The sequence below is a fragment of the Podarcis tiliguerta genome (assembly GCF_965153285.1).
Source record: "Podarcis tiliguerta genome assembly, chromosome: 12".
NCBI lineage: Eukaryota > Metazoa > Chordata > Lepidosauria > Squamata > Lacertidae > Podarcis > Podarcis tiliguerta.
Window position 1 is genome coordinate 3,804,632 of NC_139545.1, and position 19,611 is coordinate 3,824,242.

The 19,611-nt window shown below is 46.7% G+C and overlaps 1 protein-coding gene across 5 annotated transcripts in view; it reads left to right on the plus strand.

Moving 5' to 3' along the window:
• GLI3 (GLI family zinc finger 3) overlaps positions 1-17,617 on the plus strand; it is a 253,340-nt gene extending 235,723 nt beyond the window's left edge. For all 5 annotated transcript variants that reach the window (XM_083407003.1, XM_083407001.1, XM_083407002.1 and 2 more), the window contains 2 exons: positions 6,641-6,968; positions 9,834-17,617. In XM_083407003.1, coding sequence (XP_083263129.1) covers positions 6,641-6,968; positions 9,834-12,097 — 2,592 coding nt within the window. In that variant the 3' untranslated portion in view covers positions 12,098-17,617. The remainder of the gene's footprint in view (positions 1-6,640; positions 6,969-9,833) is intronic.
• Positions 17,618-19,611: the final 1,994 nt, after the last annotated feature.

Here is a 19,611-nt window from a genome sequence, read left to right on the forward strand (position 1 = left end):
GGGGGCGGAGATCCAGATAGAGCTTCGCCGGTCTAAAGCTCAGACGTAGAGCTGGGACGCTGAGATTTGTAAATGGAGACTATTCTTCAATAAAGACTTTGATACTGTACTACCGGCTAGCGTTGGTCCTTGGTGAGCTGGGACCCGGAGCCAGCTCTGACAGTAAGCTCTATCTCAATTTTTAAAGTTTTGGCACCAAGAACCTCGCCACGTGAGTTGACGCAGCGAGGGCAGAGGAGGGGTGCTTCAAGAGCTCACAGAACTCAGGCAAGATGACGACGGAAGAGCAGATATCCGCCCTGCAAGAAGCTGTGACACGACTCAGCACGGAGGTAATTGCATCCAGAAAAAGAGAGGAGGAAATGAGTAGCGCCTACCGGGATCTCCAAGTAAGATTGGACGTGATTTCCAAACAGGGGCCACCTGGATCCAAAGCAGAGGGCATTGGATTGGGAAAGAGGGGAGGCAGCCTTGTATCCCATTTTGACGGGAGTTTACAGCAGTACCCCAACTTTAGAGCAGACCTGTTGTTTGCGCTGGATCTGCTTGACAAAGACTTTAGAGATGAAAGAGAGAAAGTGGGGTTTATCCTATCCCATTTGCATGGTGAAGCCAAAACGTGGCTGAGAAATTTATGGAGGGACAATGATCCGGCGCTCCAAGACGCGAAGGCTTTCATTAAAGCTATGGACTCGTGTTTTTTATCAAAGATAGACGTTGATATTGCCAGGAGAGACATACATGGACTTAAGCAAGGCAAAGCCAGCGTGCGTCAGTACCATACGCGTTTCTTCGGACTGGTTCATGCACTGGGATGGGACAAAGCGTCTGCGCCAGTGAGAGATCTCTTTTGGGAGGGCTTGAATACAGAAGTAAAAGCCGAGATTGGAAGGGGGGAGAGGCCAAGGAGCACCCAGGAAGTGGTCCAGAGGGCTCTGGAGATCGGGGTGCATCTGGAGGAACGTCCTTGCAACAGAGAAGAAGGACGTTGGGGAAGGGCACCAGCCAGAGCACCTCCCTTCTATCCCAAAGAAGCAGCGCGTGCGCAGTCCACGCCCTCGCAGGGAGGGGGAGAGGAACCGATGGAGCTCGGAGGTGCCAGGGCTCAGTCAGCTACCAGAGCCCTGACGCCGGGAGCAGTCAAGACGAAGCCTCCTAGAGGGAACAGGAAGTGCTACATCTGCGACAGTGCTCAACACATGGCGAAAGAGTGTCCCCAGAGGCTCCACAAGCACACTGCAGCATCGGCAACAGTGACAGAAGCAACGCAGCAGGGAAACGACAGAGTCTGGCTGGAGGAAGAGGTACTGGGGTCCAGCCAGACAAATCAATGAAACAATCCCCAGAGATTTTGCAGCCCACAGACCCCCTCCCACCCAAACCAGTGGTGCAGCTTACAGCGTCTCTCCAACTGCCCAACGGAAGCACTCTGGAAGTGCCGATCACCATTGACTCCGGCAGCAACGCCGACTTTATAGGACTGGATTTTATTCAGCAGCACAATATACCACTGCTGCCAGCCACACTGCCCCTGAAGGTTGTCACAGTGGATGGCAGGGACTTGCTAGGGGGGCAGGTGGTGCACCAAACGCAACCAATGGTGATGCGGATTGGAAATCACCAAGAGGTCATCAGCTTCAACGTCACCCAACTGTCAGGCACGCCGGTAGTCTTGGGCATGAGTTGGCTGCACAGGCACAGTCCAGCATTGGCGTGGTACCAACGCCAATTGACCTTCGGTTCCTCCTATTGCGCGGAACATTGCATTCTTCGTAGCCAAGAAGAAGGAGGGGAAGACACGCAGCTACAATTGAGCACGCTGCAAGCAGTGCCACGCAAGTACGCAGCGTTTTTGGAGGTTTTCTGCGAGAAGGAAGCGGACAAGCTGCCTCCCCACAGGCCCTATGACTGCCAGGTTGACCTCCTGCCAGGGGCGACGCTGCCAGCCGGGAAACTGTATTCCATGTCTGAAGACGAGCTGCAGGAGCTCAAGGAGTTCATAGACCTCAACTTAAAGCGCGGTTTCATCCGGGAGTCGAAAGCAGCGGGGGGCAGTCCTGTATTCTTTGTGAAGAAAAAGGACACGCCCCAAAAAAGACTTGTAGTGGATTTCAGGCTCTTAAATTCAAAGACCAAGCCCACAGCCTTTCCAATGCCCAAAATAGATGACCTGCTGGCAACGGTGAGGAAAGGACGCGTTTTTACAAAGTTGGATCTGAGAGGGGCGTACAACCTGATCCGCATACGGGAGGGGGACGAGTGGAAGACTGCCATGTTCACGCCCCTGGGCACATATGAATATAGAGTTATGCCCTTCGGTTTACAAAATGGCGCCCACTGTTTTCAAGCGTTCATGCATCATGTCCTGGCGGGTCTTCTCTACAAGAAATGCGTCTGCTTCTTGGACGACATCCTCATATTCTCAGAATCTGAGGAGACCCACGAGGGGGACGTCAAGGAGGTTCTGCAGCGACTGCAGGAGCATCGGCTATACGCAAAGCTGGAGAAGTGCCAGTTCGACAGGAAGGAGGTGGATTTCCTGGGCTACAAGCTGTCGGACAAGGGGCTCGCCATGGACAGCGCCAAGGTTCGCGCGGTGTTGGATTGGAAGAGCCCGCGCAATCGGAAGGAGGTCCAGAGGTTTGTGGGGTTTGCCAACTTTTACCGCAAGTTCATCAAGGGGTTCGCGATGCAGACAGCGGCCATTACCGACACGCTCAGCTCCAAGAAGAAGAAGTTCATCTGGACGGAGCAAGCGGAGCAGTCCTTCCAGAACCTCAAGCGTCTCTTCTCGTCCGAAGGGCAGCTACTGCATGTGAATCCCAGCAAACCGCTGAGGGTTGAGACGGACGCCTCAGACAGAGCCGTGGGCGCCGTACTGTTGCAGGAGGACCCGCATGAGGACTGGAGACCGTGTGCCTTCTACTCTAGGAAGCTCAGCAAGTCAGAGCAGAACTACACCATCTGGGACAGGGAGTTACTGGCCATTCATGCAGCATTCAAGGCGTGGCGGCACTTCCTCATCGGGGCCAAACACACAGTGCAGGTTCGCACGGATCATAAGAACTTGGAGTACTGGCGCACGGCAAGGTTCCTGAACCAGCGGCACATCAGATGGGCGGAGTTCTTTGCGGATTTCGACTTCAGGATAGAATACATCCCAGGCGACAACAACATCATGGCAGATGCACTGTCCAGAAAGCCGCAATACCTCGAAGAAGCGGCGCCAGCAGCGGCCAAGCACATTTTCGCCCAAAAAGCGTGGGCGTGCGCTTCCGCAACCGTGGACCTGGAGGCGGTCCGTCGAGCACTGCAGGAGGACTCCTTCGCTCTAGCCAAGATGGAGGAGGTGCGCAAGGGCACGGTGAAAAACGACGAGTTCCAAATACGGGACGGATTGCTCGTCCGCAGAGGAGCACTCTATGTACCGGGGGATGAGCTCCGTGCGAAAGTACTGCAGCAGTTGCACGACGCGCCAACCGCCGGGCACTTCGGCAAGGAGAAGACGGCGGAACTCGTTGCCAGAGATTTCTGGTGGCCCAAGATGAGGGGGGAAGTCGCGGAGTACGTCTCGAGGTGTGACACCTGCCAAAGGGCCAAGTCAGTGCACAAACCTCCGGCAGGACTGCTCGAACCGCTGCAGACCCCGAGCGAACCGTGGGAGAGGGTGGCACTGGACTTTGTCACGGATTTACCCAGCTCGAGGGGTAAAACGGCAGTGCTAGTGGTGGTGGACATGTTCACTAAAATGGCCCACTTCATTCCGTGCGCGAAGGTGGCCACAGCAGAACAGACCGCCAAACTGTTCATAGACCACGTCTTCAGGGTGCACGGACTGCCACGGTCTATCTTGTCCGACAGGGGGCGCCAGTTCATTTCGAGCTTCTGGCAGAAGCTGATGGGTTTCCTGAACGTCAAGATCAACCTAGCGTCGGCGAGACACCCGCAGACCAACGGACAAGCGGAGCGCGTCAACGCCATCATGCAGCAGTACCTGAGATGCTATGCAAATCAACAGCCGACGACATGGGTGGACTACCTGCCACTCGCTGAGTTCGCTTACAACAACACGAAGCACGTGTCCACAGGGGTGACGCCGTTCTTCGCCAACAACGGGAGGCATCCCAGAACCTTCCCGGGATTAGAGAAACTAGGGGAGGGGGAGCCACAGGCAGCGGAAGTCTTGGCGGCGGAATTGCAGGAAGTCCACGATCAGCTTAGGAGGCAGTTAGAGCTTGCAAAGCACGCATACAAACTGCAGGCTGACAAGCACAGGAGGGTTGGTGAAGACATACAGGTGGGAGACTGGGTGTGGTTAGCGGCCCACGCAGTGCCGACCAGATCCTTAGCTAAGAAGAAACTCGGACATAAGCAACTAGGACCTTACCGAGTTGAAGCACAGATCAATCCGGTGGCCTTCCGGTTGACACTTCCGGAAGGATCCAGAATGCACCCAGTATTCCATAGGTCGGTGCTCACGCCCTACAAAGCACCTCACCGATTTCAGGCGCAGGGCACGGCACCAGACCCGTATAGGGAGGCCCCCCCAAGGAGGGAGTCGCCAAGAAGAGAACCCATCAACCAGGTCACAGAGATTTTGGACTCGAGATGGGGGGAGGAGGGAGTAGAATATTTTCTCGCAAGGGAAGGTACCCCGGCCAGCGCCAACAGTTGGGTGCCGGACTATGCCCTGGACGAGCCTCTCCTCAAAGAGGAGTTTCATGCCTTGTTCCCACACAGGCCCATGCCAGCCGAGTATTTCGACGACTGGCTTTTCACACCCACGCTTTCTACCAGCACGTTCCAGGGATTCACATCGGACGAAGAACCAGCATTAGAAACACGTTCACCGGAGGGCTCGCCCTCGGGGTTTGCCTCAGACCGCTCGTTTTGGTGGGACAATCGAGGAGAGGAGAGGTGGCTGAGGGGCCCTTGGCAGGGAACGGACCCAGAGGGGAACGAGGGTGAGAGGGACATGGACGTGATGGGGGAGGACGTTGGGTTCGAGCATGGCGGCACGGAGATGGAAGCAGAGGAGAACGAGGTCGGCGAAGACATGGAGGACGAGCCGGATTTCTCTAACTGGATGCACGCCACGGGGGACGAACTGTATCCACCATTCACCCCCACAACGACGGAGCACCCAGCACCCCCGCCGGAGGAAGGGGAGGGGGGAAGGGGGGGCTTCGAGGGGGGGATGGATGTCAGGGGTTCAGGAGCAGAGTCACAGGAGAGGGAAGAAACGGAGAGCGAGGGGGAGGAGTCGGAAGGAAATGTCAGCGGCGACAGTAGTCCGAGGTCTCTGAGTCTCTCCAGTGATTCGGAGGATTCACAGAAAGGGGCCCCCATGGTCAGGGCAAGGGGGACACCTCGGGAGGAAGGGGCCAGAGGGGACTCAGAGAGTAACAGCTGGAAATCCGGACCAGCTTCCCCCCCAGAGTGCAGTAAGGGGGAGGAGTCCAAGGCATCGGGATCAGGGAGCGCGCAGGCAGAGGGAGAGCGTGAAGCAGGAGTGGCCACACCCTCGTCAGGGAGCGAGGAAACGGTCATCAGGAAAGTTAAACGCGCGCGCGCGCCAAGTTCAAATGTACAGGAGGGCGGCAAGGTGGGCAGCCCGGGTAGGGAGCCAGGTCCTAAAGCACGCCGAAGAGAGGGGGAGGAGTCAGAGGGGTCCAGCTCTGCGTCAGAAGAGTCCAGGAGGGAAGAGACCCCGGGGGGTAGTAAGACCCAGAGGAAGAGAGAGAGAAGGAGGAGGTGGAGTAAGATTAGAGTTTTAAGCTGGTGCACAGGGGGCGGAGATCCAGATAGAGCTTCGCCGGTCTAAAGCTCAGACGTAGAGCTGGGACGCTGAGATTTGTAAATGGAGACTATTCTTCAATAAAGACTTTGATACTGTACTACCGGCTAGCGTTGGTCCTTGGTGAGCTGGGACCCGGAGCCAGCTCTGACAGTATGTAACCCGAGGTACCACTGTATTGGCCAGTGCACAGTACTAAGGATGCTGCACTGCAATGAGAACCAGACCCTTCTGAATATTAACTTTATAACACTAGCAACTGGCTCACTCCATGGAGATGGGGCCAGACATATATTGGTGCCATTCAGCTGCAGATGATCATATTGGCCAGGAATTAATGAGCTACTTCCAGCATCTCCACTGTATTGAACTCACAAAGGGAATGTTTTCCATCTGTGCCACGAGACCCCTCTCATTTTCAGTAGCTTTTTTTTTAAAGCATTTTGTCTGATGTGGGAGAAGGCTGTTACTCCAGACGCGCAAGTCCAACATCAGACGAATACACACACCCTCTTTTGAAGAGCAGGCCCTAACCTTAGATTTCAGAAGCTTAAAGTGGTTTGGTATGATGAGAGAGTCCTTGGTAGCATCCTGTCCTTGCCTCAGCATGACTCTGACCTAGTAAGGCATTTCTTAATAATGAAATTGTGTTTATTTCTCAGCCATCTTGCAAGGTACCTCATTTAAATAAATAATTGAGGTACCTTGCAAGATGGCTGAGAAATAAACACAGTTCCGAGTTCTGTCTTGCCTTTCTCTAAGCACGGTGGATCTTAGGTGCATTCTGTTTCTAACTGGATTTCCTCTCCCCCCCCCCCCCAATATCTTTTCTCCTCCAAACAGACATCTCAGCCAAGCCCTGGTGGTCAGTCTACATGCAGCAGCGAGCAGTCCCCCGTCAGCACCTATTCCAACAATGGGACCGAGCTTAATCTGACCAGTCGAGGTAGTGTAGGAGACCTCAGTGTCATAGATGAAACCCCTATCATGGACTCTACCATTTCCACAGCAACCACAGCACTTGGCTTGCAGACCAGGAGGAATATGACAGAGACCAAATGGATGGAGCAAGTTAAGCTGGAAAGGTTGAAACAAATCAGTGGAGTGCTTCCAAGACTGAACCCCATTCCACATTCCAAAGCCCCAACTTTGCCGCCTCTCATAGGAAATGGTAAGATATGCTCATTTAATATAATCTGCAGCTAGACCATTGATGGGGACTGACTGTTGCCAGCACTGACTGCCCATACATTTCTGGGTTCAGGATACCTCAGAGACCGCCTGATCCCTGCCTAGTTACTGAGATGTTTGGTGGAGTCACTGTCCGTGTTCCCCATGGCATGGATGCATGGCTCCAGTACATCATGTGTGTTCAGTATTGTGAGCCGAATTTTATGGCACATCCTTCCTGTTGAGGTCACAGAGCCCCCCGCCCCATCCCTGTTGAACTTCTGGTCCGCCTACAGAATGCTTGTTGTTGTTGTTGTTGTTGTTGTCCCAGCAGACATTTTAACTGGATTCTGATTTTATAGTTTTAACTGAATTTTATTTTCATTGTATTATATTCCACGTACACCACTTAAAGAAGATTGGAATTAAGTGGTATATAAGCTCTCTAAACAATAAGATAAAATAATGAATGAATGAATCCACTTTAGAATCCATTGACACTTTATTCCTCCCCTCCAAAAAAAAACCCAACCCTGCACAGGGTTTCTTTAGTTCTTTTGCCATTATAATGCAACTAAATAAAGTGCATGCTCATTCTAATTTGAGAGTACTAAATCATGGAGTGTTAATAGGCCCTTCTCCGACTAAAATTGTCAAGTAAGAAGAGTTTGGATTTGAAGAGTTTGGATTTGATACCCCGCTTTATCACTACCCGAAGGAGTCTCAAAGTGGCTAACATTCTCCTTTCCCTTCCTCCCCCACAACAAACACTCTGTGGGGTGAGTGGGGCTGAGAGACTTCAGAGAAGTGTGACTGGCCCAAGGTCACCCAGCAGCTGCATGTGGAGGAGCAGGGAAGTGAACTTGGTTCCCCAGATTACGAATCTACCGCTCTTAAACACTACACCACACAGGGTCAAAGCTGAACAACATGATCACCACATAATTATGCCATGGAACTTTAGTTGGGATACAGCATTTCAAACCACAAGTGGAGATCACTTTTTTTAAATGCTCTTCCATGCAAAATACGGTTTTTGCTCAGAATGCAACCAATTTAGAGCATTAATTGATTCAAGATACTCTACTAAAAGGTGCTGCACTAAGTCAGTGATTAAGAAAAGATTACTGTTGTTATAAATAAAACCTGCAAAAAAAAACAAACACAACCCTCCTAAAAGAGATAGTTCCTCCTTTTCTTTCTCACAGGTGGAATGACTGTTTTAAGATGATGTGGGTACAGCACAGTTATCCAGTTTCTGAAAGCAAAGTATGCTTCTTGCTTCAGAACTGTTGTTCTACTCAAATGCAAATTTTAAATAAGTATATTATTTAAAGTAGGTAGAGCAGTTGATCAATTGAATAAGATTTGTTTAATCAAGTTAGACCCTTATACTCTAAGCCAGTGGTTTTCAACCAGGGTGCTGTGGCACCCTGGGTATCTTGAATGATAGTCAGGGGTTCCACAGGGCTACTCTGTCCTCTGATGCCCTCTCACGTCTCTGCCTCCCAAAGGCTTCCACAGCTGTTTGTTGCAGCAGCCCAGGCAAATGGTCCTCTGGGGCTCGCCAGGGGTGTTTCCCAGGCCCCTGCGGGGCAGCTCAGAGAGCCGAGGTGGCCGTTGCAGTTGCCCAAAGGACTCCCAGAGAGAGGGGAGGAGAGAGGAGGCTGAGGGAACACTCCTCAAGGAAGAGGGTTCAAGAAGGGGTGAGGAGCTGCCGGCTCTGCAGGCAAGGGGTGACATAAATGGGCTCCTGAGCCCCCAGGGGTGCCGCAGAAAGAATGTAGTTGGTCAAGGGAGCCATGGACTCAAAAAGGTTGAAAACCTCTGCTCTAAGCCTATGCATGTCTACTCAGACCTTATGAGGTCAGTGGTGCTTACTCACAGGTCAGCATGTATAGGATTGCAACCTAATTTCCTGCTCATATCAAAGTATTATCCCAGGGAGAAGGGTACACTAGGGAAGGTGGTAAGATTCTTATTATTAATATTTTTTTGAAAGTGGTATGGTAGAATTCTTGTGTTTAGTCCAAAGTACTGGAGCTGGGAAACAAAACACACCCAGAGTCCATCGCAGGACGCATCACCATTTTTGCCCAAAGATTTTTTCCTTCTACTTCATTGCAAAACTCCTTCAACTGCAGCCCCCCATGCAAAATATCTGTGGTATTTCTTATTTCTGGTTTAAGTTCATTCCAATAAAGGGAACTACAGAAAAGAAAAGAAATTATTATAATTGCTTATTTTATAATGTTGTTTGGAATGTCATGCAAAAGATCTGGAAGAATGGCTTTCAAATTATCCCAAAATAATTTATGGAATTGTGTATTTTGCAGTTTTGGCTTTCAGTATGGTTCGATTAAGACTGTAATCTACATTTTAAAAAAGACTGCATACTTTCACAGATCCAGTCAGTGGAGTCCTACTAGAGACAAGAGACAAGCCATCATAGACCCAGTTCTTACCTAGTTCTAGGGTTTTGTAGTTGTGCTACTCTTAACATGCTTTTTTCTCTTTGAAGGTATTTTAATTTTTGTATAGAACAGTATTGTGGACCTCAGTTGTGTGAGCTACCTAACTGAAGCAGCCCTGCCCAACCTCAGTGGGAACTTGCCCACAGCACCAGGCAGCACTGTTCATTCTGTTTTGCGTTGCGGCCAGTGTCTGGGCAATGCCTTCAGCTTTCTTTCATCTTGCAACATTACTCTTTGTGTGCCTGAATCCAAAAGTCTTGTTGGCCCCATCATCAACATTTTGGAAATATAATGGCATTTTCTTGGAAACGCCTGTAGCACATTTCGTACCATTTCTTTATTTCCCCTGATCAACCTGGAGTCTTTTCTTCTTTCTTTATCCCCCTCCCCAGGTACTTATTCAAGCAGCAGCTGCAGCATTGGAGGAAACATGACTATTCTAGCCAATAAAAATGAACTCACAAACATGGACATTACTGTGCTCAACATGCTGAACAGAAGGGACAGCAACACCAGCACCATCAGCTCAGCCTACATGAGCAGCCGCAGATCCTCTGGGATTTCACCTTGCTTCTCTAGTCGGAGGTCCAGTGATGCTTCCCAAGGCGAGGGGAGGCTCCAGAACATCAGTGTTACTGATTCCTACGACCCCATTTCAACGGATGCCTCTCGGCGATCCAGTGAAGCCAGCCAGTGTGATGGCTTGCCAGGTCTTCTCAGCCTGACCCCTGCCCAGCAATACCGGCTGAAAGCAAAATATGCAGCAGCTACTGGTGGACCCCCACCCACACCACTCCCTAATATGGAGAGGATGAGCTTGAAAACAAAAATGGCACTATTGGGTGACTGTAGGGAGTCTGGAATGTCACCACTGCCCCCAATGAATTCTCCCCGAAGATGTAGTGATGGTGGGACAAACAATTACAACAGGCGACACATACTGCCCCATGATGTGTTGGGGAACAGCACAAGGAGAGCCAGTGACCCTGTGAGACCAGTTTCCGATAACCTTTCCTTTCCCAGAGTCCAGCGTTTCAACAGTCTCAATAGCTTTAACCCTCCTGTTTTGCCTCCATCTATGGAAAGGCGTAACTTCATCCTTCAGAACTACACCCGTTCTGATGGTGGCTTGTTCCGCAACTGTTCCCCTTGTCCTCCTAGTATCTCTGAGAATGTGGCCATGGAAGCTGCTACAATGGAAGCAGATGGCAGTCTGAATGATGAGGATCTCCTACCGGACGACGTGGTCCAATATTTGAATTCTCAGAATCAGGGTGCATACAACCACCTGCCGAATGGTGGACTAGATCACAACAAAGTGCATCACAATTCAGCATTGGGGTATGGCAACAACTTTGACCAGTCTCCTCCACCAAACAACTCTGAGGCCAGTAAAAACGACCTGCCAATTCAGTGGAATGAAGTAAGCTCAGGAAGTTCTGACTTGTCTCCGTCAAAATTAAAATGTGGGCAACGGTCCCTGATCCAGCACACTCAAACCTTAGGCCTCTATAACAACATGGTCGTCCAACAGCAGCACCATGGGCTGGAGAGAAATGCTGTGTCCCAGCAAAATGGCTATCAACATCTTCTAGACAACAACGGCTCCTGCAGTTTACAGCAGAACATGGTCATGAACAACAGTGACACCAGTCATTCTTACCACCTTCAGTCAAATAAGACACAGCTGTATGGTGAAAGTATTGGCAGACAACCAGTGGGCAATACCTATGACATTGTGATTCAAGGGCAAAAGCTGGGAAATAATTTCATGCCAAATAATGGAAACCAGCAGAATTTTGGCTGCACTGCAGTATCAGAGGAGCAGTCTCCCAACGTAATTAACAGGATGCAGGGCAGAAATGTGGTTGACCAGGAGTACCTTCATAATCAGTCAATAGATGATATCTACTGCCAAGAAGTCAATCATTCCCATAAAATGATGATAGAGCAAGTTTCAGCTCCCTCCCAACCCACCCTTTATCAAGGGCCACAAAGTTGTCCACTGTCTCACAATGCTGGGATCCAGCCATCAGGTTTGGTGATGGCGAAAGGGTACCAGCCCTGTGCCAACTACTGGGGTGGCAGGCGACAAAACACGTCAAGGAATAACTTGGTGCAGCCGCAAGGACACATAAGGGATGCCAACCAGCCACACAGGGTCAATGGCATCAAAGTAGAATCCCAAGGTCAGTCGCAGCAGTTCTGCTCTAATATGCAGAATTACTCTGGTCAGTTGTATGACCAAACCACAGGGTTTAGCCAGCAAGCTCTGAAAACAGGTGCTTTCCCCCTTTCAGAAGCCAACTGCCTGCTTCAGGGGGCGGGTGATGCTACTTCGTCAGAGCTTCTCTCCCCAGGAGCCAACCAGGTAACCAGCACCGTTGACAGCATTGACACCAGCAGCCTCGAAAGCGTGCAGATTGATTTTGATGCTATCATAGATGATGGTGACCATGCCAGCTTAATTTCAGGAGCCCTGAGTCCCAGCATCATTCAGAACCTCTCCCGCAACTCCTCCCGCCTCACCACTCCCCGAGCGTCTCTTACATTCCCAGCCATGCCCATAAGCACAAACAACATGGCCATTGGGGACATGAATTCTTTGTTGACCTCACTTGCAGAAGAAAGCAAGTTTCTTGCTGTTATGCAATAGACATACACAACTTAGGAGATGAAAGATTTTTTAAAAAAGTAATTCATTTTTTTTAGTTGCTTTAAGTACTTTAGCAGTCTCATCTCACCTAAATGGGATGTGTTTCAAGTATATTCCTTTTATGGAATAAGGACTCTGAAAAACCCTAAAGTGTTCTAGGGAGAAACTGTCTTCCGTTTCAGTTCTGAATCAGTATTGTTACACCCTCAGTCCCCCCTTTTCCCCCAATGTTTATATGCTTCTTTTTTATTTTATTGTTTGTTTATATATTTTTTGTAATTGTAAGCCAATGTAAATGTGTGATGTGCATGCTGGTTTATCTTTGAGGAAGGTCTGATAAAATGGCATTGCCTCTTCCTGAAACTCAAAAGGAAATACAATCCTATATGGTTGTTGCTGGAGTTCTTATACAGCCAGGTTCTAACGTGTAGACACAACATTACCAGGAGCACATATATATATTGAAGTTTGGGGTTCCATCCTCTTAGCACTGATCACGCAAACCCTGTCAAGAGGAATGGGTGAATGGTTTAAAGCAACTAATTTATTCAAAAAAAACCACGTGTAATGGTTTGAGTTGTCATTTCGATTGCTCTACACCAGTGGTTTTCAAGTTTTCCGCATTCAAGGACCTCTCCGCATAATGCTTTGCCTGAGTCAAATCTTCTCAGTCGTGTTCTAGACTGCACAGTCAGTTGATGCAGAGTGCTGGCTTGGCCTGATGGGTCTCATCATGGCCCTACTTGAGCTGAGGAACCGCCCAAGACCACATTGGCTATATACTGCAGGGGGGGTGTGTCAGTGATAATGAACAAGTCTTCACTTAAGAACGTGTAAAAGTGCATCTAACAAATTTTAGGGTTCTCTGGAATGCAGCTTGAAAACCACTGCTTTGGACTGAGGAGAGACAAAATACCATATAAATAAATAACTCTGAAGCATATTCCAATAAAAATAAGTTGGTTAAAAAAGAAAATAATGACAAAATGACTGCCCATTTTTATGTCAAAAATTGGCTTCAGTTTCCAAAACCTCCATTGCATAATGAGTAAGCCTCACATCTTTTGTTACAAAATGGGGAGTAACTTGAACATGTGCGTGTATGGAAATAAATCAGTATCTATGCGAGTGCTATTATCAGTCTGCTTGTCTGAGACATAAATGTAAACACAAGTTGCACTTTTAAGCAAGGTTTAGTTCAAATTGTTGGCATTCACTTCAGTGCAATATGCATAGATCTAAGTGGTTTAAAAGCTCAAGTTATAATATTCAAAATGTTTAGTTCTTGTTTACTATAATTCCATTTAACAATAACTGCCTTCCAGTGGTGCTGTAAATGTCCTCTATCATTGGCTTGGCGATACGACCAAAGCTTCATTCATAGAAAGGGGCAAGAATGCCACCAATTCCAGCTACATATCCCAAGCACTGCCTCATCACCCTAAGCCATGGGGCCGGAAACTTCAAGCACAAATGAGCCATACAAGTAGGCAGGTGTGATAGAGAGGAAGGCAAGAACAAAGCAAAACAACAGAACAAAATGAGAGGCGCTAGTCCTTGAAAAGAAGGTTCAGTCCACAGACAGAACATGCAGAACATCACATCATTTTCTGCATAATGTGTATTTTATCATTCTCTCCCCCCCCCCCCCCGAAAAATAAGGGTTCCCTTTGGGACAGGGAATCTGTCAATAAGTTCAGTACAATAACATTTCACTCAGTAACAGCTATTCTGATAGCTCTTCCACCAATATCCATCCATGGTGGTCTATCCCAAATGTAGAAGTTGCTATTCACACTACATCATTTTTTACATAATGTTTATAAAATCTTCATATCGTTCTTATGCTCTACCATCTAGAGTTCAGTTTACATATCCCTGACCTGTTCATTTTTCACTGCCACCTTGGTTACTTTTCTAGTCTTGTTGCACAATGCAACACAACAGCAAGCACAATTACATCCATACATTTAAATGAGCTCAAGTTAGCTCTGTTGGATTGTGACTCTTATGTTTGTATTCCGTGTAGTAGCCCACTCTGTTTCTTAATGGTCCATTGTATAAGTGAAGAATTGGTTTGTGAAAAGCAGAAGTTACTTTAGAGATTTCTTTGCACCTCTTGAGTTTTATCAGGACTTTATTTTTCCTGTTGCTCTAACTCTAGGCTTGTGGACTTACAAAAGGCACATTTTCCTGGAACTAAACAGCTGCACTACTTCTTCAACCCTTAATCATGTCAAAATTACAATGGGCTGTTATTACTGCATCAGATTTCTTATGTTTTGGGCTCGGGCAATATTATAGCACCATGATTTGAACCCACCTGGTTGATTCTTTACCAATAGAGCCTGAACCGCTGTGTTTTTAATTAAACCAGTCCAATTGTATACACACTGAGGCCACCAACCAGCACTGGTACATGATGACCCTCCACATGTTGTTTGTAACACTGCAAAACAACTTAACCCTTGTGTGGAGAATCTCATCTTCAGTATCCCACATTCCTGAAAGTTGCTGATGTAGAGGGTTCTCCATAAAATTGGGAGTATTAAAGTTAATTTGCCATCTATTCATTATCATGTTTCTGAGCTTAGAAGAACAATCAACACAAACATCCTATAAAACAATTGAAACCAAAATTATTGTAATGTTTTTGACCATTGAAGTCCTGTTTGGAAGAATGTACTTGTGTGTGAAGTTAAGTTCTAGCAGTGGATCACTTGGAGAGGCTAATCTTTTCTACTCCTCCAAGGTTGCCTTCAGGGTAACCAAGGCTACTGCAACGTGTGTCCCTCCTGAACCACTATGGTAATAGTGGAACATTTAGGACTTGTGCAAGGAGACTGCAACCCAGCCCTCTCATTACCAGCATTGCCCGTGTATTTCCCAAATTTACTGGTGCAATGTCAAAGGAGCACATACCTTTACATCAAGTCATACTATTCCTCTGTCTGGCCCACTATGATCCAAGCACTCCAGGGTAAGGCTGGGGAGGGGGTATGGTTCTGTTATTGTTTACTGGAAAACTTAGCCTTACTTGCACTTTCCAAAACAAGTCAGAGCCATCCTTCAAAATTCACACTTCTCAAAATGTTCATGTGCAGTTCTCCAGCCAAGTAACGTATACAAAAACTGCACTTACTAGGATAAAGAGTGCATAGAAATGCACATATTAGTGCAAATAAGACCCCAAAGTGTTCGAAAAAAGTGTCTACATTAGGCAAAAATGTGTGGGAAAATGTGCATATCAGCAGACTCCCATACTAAAAATGCTGGTGAATATTCATGAGGAATGTAAATCACAACTAACATGGAAATGTAGAGAACTGAACTTAAAATTGGAGAAAGTGGGAGAAACCAAAATGGACAGATCTTCCCACTGACATGTCTAGAGTCTCAGCAGGGACCTTTTATCAGGAGATGCATGGATTGAGCCTGGAAACCTCCACATGCAAACATGCTCCTGTAACTAAGCATTGTAGCCTTTCCTGCTCACAGTAGCAGTTCCCACTCTGGAAGTATTGTCAGATAGAGACCCAAGCTGGAGGTTAGATGTTCATATTCTTTGCTTATGCTGGGTGCGACTGCAATAACATCATTCCTAAGTAGTTTGTAAGATGGACTGGAGGAAGCAGCAGCCTAAAGCTTTAGGCGTGAAGATAGGTGCCCATTCCATCCGCAGAGCCTTCTGAAAGTCCACAATAATTACGACCCTTATCATTACTGCCACCTCCCCTCAAAAAATAATACAGGACTTAGAAAGCAAAAGCTGACAGGGTGAATTTCTGGATCATTGTCTGCCCCAACCGTATCTTACACAACCCATCACCAAGTCACAAAATGGCCCCTGTGCACAAAGACTGGAAGCAAGAGATAAAAAGATATGCCGCTTGGCTCATGTTGGATTGTTTGGTTTTTAACTGCAATTTCTTGCACTCCTGTCAAAGGCCACTTCCTAAATTTAGCTTCGGCTATATTGTGGGGAGGGACACTTCAAAACTGTGTATATGGGGATTTTTGAAACTTCCCTCTTTATCCCAGTCAAAGTCAAGACAATTAAGTCATCTCAACAGTCCCAGAGTTATGGGAACTTCCTCCTTGTTATGCATTAAATTTGAGAATCTTTCAGAAGCACAGTAAGAGGCTTCTCGCCTGCCAGTTATCCTACTTAATAATGTAAATGCCACACTTTATATTTGTTCTAGAGGCTACTCTACCTGCCACAGTTCTTCAGGATCACTTCGGCCACAGGTTCATAGGGAAAAATCATTTTTCAGACTTCATCCCCAAATAATCCAGACTTGCGCTGAATTTAGCATGTCTAAATGGTGACCAGCAAATGTCTTCTGTAACTTCAGAGTTTGGTGCCCCTGAGATGAAGTGGGAAACCCACTTGCATGAATTCACTCCTAAGTTCTTAACAGTTCTAGCAACCTTAACTAGGGAAGGTAAGCACTGCTAAAAATCCTTGCTTTCTACCACAGAAGCCTAATCTATTTCAACGCAAAGAACAGTAACGACCAGAGTTTATTCTTAAAGGCATTTTGTTGACCGTAACAAGAAACATACATATACCCATCAGTTTAACTTTTCTTCCATGGACCTTCCCCATCTGTGTTATCCTTTTGCATTGTCAATTACAAGCAGGTACAAATGAGCAAACAAAGGAACTTTACTTCTGAGTAAATACGGCTAGGATTGTGCTGTAAGGAACATTATAGAATGGGTTGGAACCCAACTCCATGAACTTCTGCATCAGAGCTGCAGTTTAGATTTCTATCTCTGCTGAAGAAAGGTCTTGATATGGTACTATGTAATAAAGGTTAGTTTCTGAGCTTTTGTTATTTCTGTCTTAAATGTGATTTCCTTTTCCAGTAATTCTAAGATGATGTTGGATAAGTCATGGGTTAGGCCTCCTTCAATTGATGATACACTTTGACCTTTTCCATGAAAAAACTGTGTTTCTATTCCTGCAATGGATGTGCCTTATTTTGAGTTGTTTTGGTTAAAAGCAGCGGGGGGAATGGTGCCAAATTTAGCTATAAGGCTGCTCTTACAATAACAGCACATACCACTGTTAATAAAACTGCCTGAACATTGTCTTGTGAATCTTAGGCATTCATGTGTTATTGTCCAATAGGAATCGAATGCCGTCGTTGAGAAAGTTCGCTTTTGTCAGCCTGCATATTTGTAAGATTTTTTAAAAAACCTCATGCTCATTTTTTCACCTCAACTTTTTTTTTTTACTTTTATAAAAAGTGTAATCTCTTTTTTTAAAGAAAAATGTGTAAATACATTTACATACAATAGGAATAGTGTTCAGATGTAACAGATCTTAGTGGTCTTCATTTGATAAATCTGCATTTATGATCTGATGTTCTCCAAGCCTTAGATCAGCTTGAAGGAACTTAGCACTGTGTACATATCAACTGTACTTAGGCTTTCAGAACCACTTAGCCCTTTTGTACTGAGGAATAAAATGTTTCTTACAATGTCAATAAAAACTTCATTTGTATTTAAGTTCTCAGCTTCCATCTTTATTTTTTTTAATGGTAATATTGAAAGCTGTAAATTTCATTATAAATAATCATTGTCAAGTTCCGAGCCTCAACGATTGTGAAATTAGGGGTTGCAGAGGGTAACCTCAGTCCAGAGCCCCATGCATGTCCTGATGCACGCAGAGAGTTCATGAGCGGTGCCAACTGTCCCTAAATGCTATGAGAGAGAACAGTTCCATATAAGTACATGGTAGTGTCCCCACACACAACCATACAAATAAAAGCAAATTCTAATGGGCCGCCATTTGCAGAAAGGGGAGTTCTGTTAGTACATGAAAGCTGGACTGAGAGCCAGAGATAACGACTGGATCAGCTGAGAAAAGTGCTTAGATGGCAGAGTGCCCATGGAACCCCTAACTGACCAGTAAGCATGGCTTCTGACAACAGGGCAAATTGGACGGTGGGTCCATCAAAAGCTTCCAGGTCAAGCTTTGATCAGTGGTTTGAACAACATGGGGCTCTGTTGCTGTATTCCCACAAATACAATAATGCAGCTTCACCCTTCACAAGATTGATAAGTATTCGTTTTACTGAACTAATGCACTATCCTGTGGGCTGCTTCCAATGTTAACTCTTCATTCACAGAAATACACTTAAGAAAAAGGTTCTGAGAATACTTAATCCTGCTTCCTCCTAGGATTTAAAATTGGAATGTGGGCCCAATGCTAAGGGACACAGTTTCCAAAGCAAAATACAGCAGAGATACAGGGAAAACTGCTAGGCAGTTACAGAGTTTTATCCAGAGCATGTTGATTTCTAATTCTTATTACTTCCAAGAGGAATTTTGCCACAGCCAAGGTTATATCATTTATCTTGTATTCAAAAAGTACCCTTTAAAAAAACGTAAAACCCATCAGAAGCAAAGAGTTGTATGGGAGGGGGAAGATTTTCAGGAGGAATGTGGCAAAGGGGGTCTGCCTGCTCCATACTGTGGTCGTAATCCAGACAGGGCCACAACTGCTGCTTTTTCTGAAGGAGAGGATAACTGCAATGCATTGTAGGTAGACCTGCCTTTGAAGGCTATTTGGAAAATACAGTTTAATCATACCCCACAACATTTATCTGATGGAAATAGGGATGTCCTATTCAAACACACACACACAGAGATATATATATATATATTACGCATACCCTGCCCATCTGACTAGAAAGCCCCAGTCACTCTGGGAAGCTTCCAACATATATAAAAATATAATTAAACTTTAAAAATATCCCTATACAGAGCTGCCTTCAGGTGTCTTCTAAAGGTTGTACAGCTACTTTTTTCCTTGGCTTGGGGGGTCGCATACCATACCCTCCAGCATTTCTCTAGTGAAAATAGGGACATCCATGAACAGTATAGGGCAAACCCTGATTAGACCTTGTGGTTAGTCTGCAGGGAGCACATACATGAGCTGAACCACAAAGTTCAGACAAGATGCTACGCCCAGCTGTGGCTTAGCTCAGTGTAGCAGCAGAACAACTGGGAAGAGCAAAGTGTCTGAAATCTCTTCTTTTGGAGTCCGCATGCTCACATGTCCATGTGTGAACCAGGTCCAGGTCTACAGTCCTCAACATGCTTACATGGGAGTAAAGCCCAGTGAACACTGTGGGACTTACTCATGAGTAGATGTGTATAGGGCTGCACAACAAGCCTGCTTAGTGAAATGTACATGGTTCCTGCTTAATATTCACGGCCAGACTTGAAATGCATGTGCAGCCATGATTTTCCTGCACCCCAAAATCATATTTTGTTGTCCTGAAAGTGGTAGCAAACTTTCTTCATCAGCTTCAAGTTCCTATAGTCACATTTTGAAGTCCTCCTGCTTTTTGCCTCAGCTGCAGAGCAGTTCCAGCTTCTTTTCCTCACGTTGGTCAGCCTGGATAGCTCAGTTGGTTAGAGTGTGGTGCGGATAATGCCAAGGTTGCATGTTCAATCTCCGTATGGGATAGCTGCACAGTCCTGCATTGCAGGAA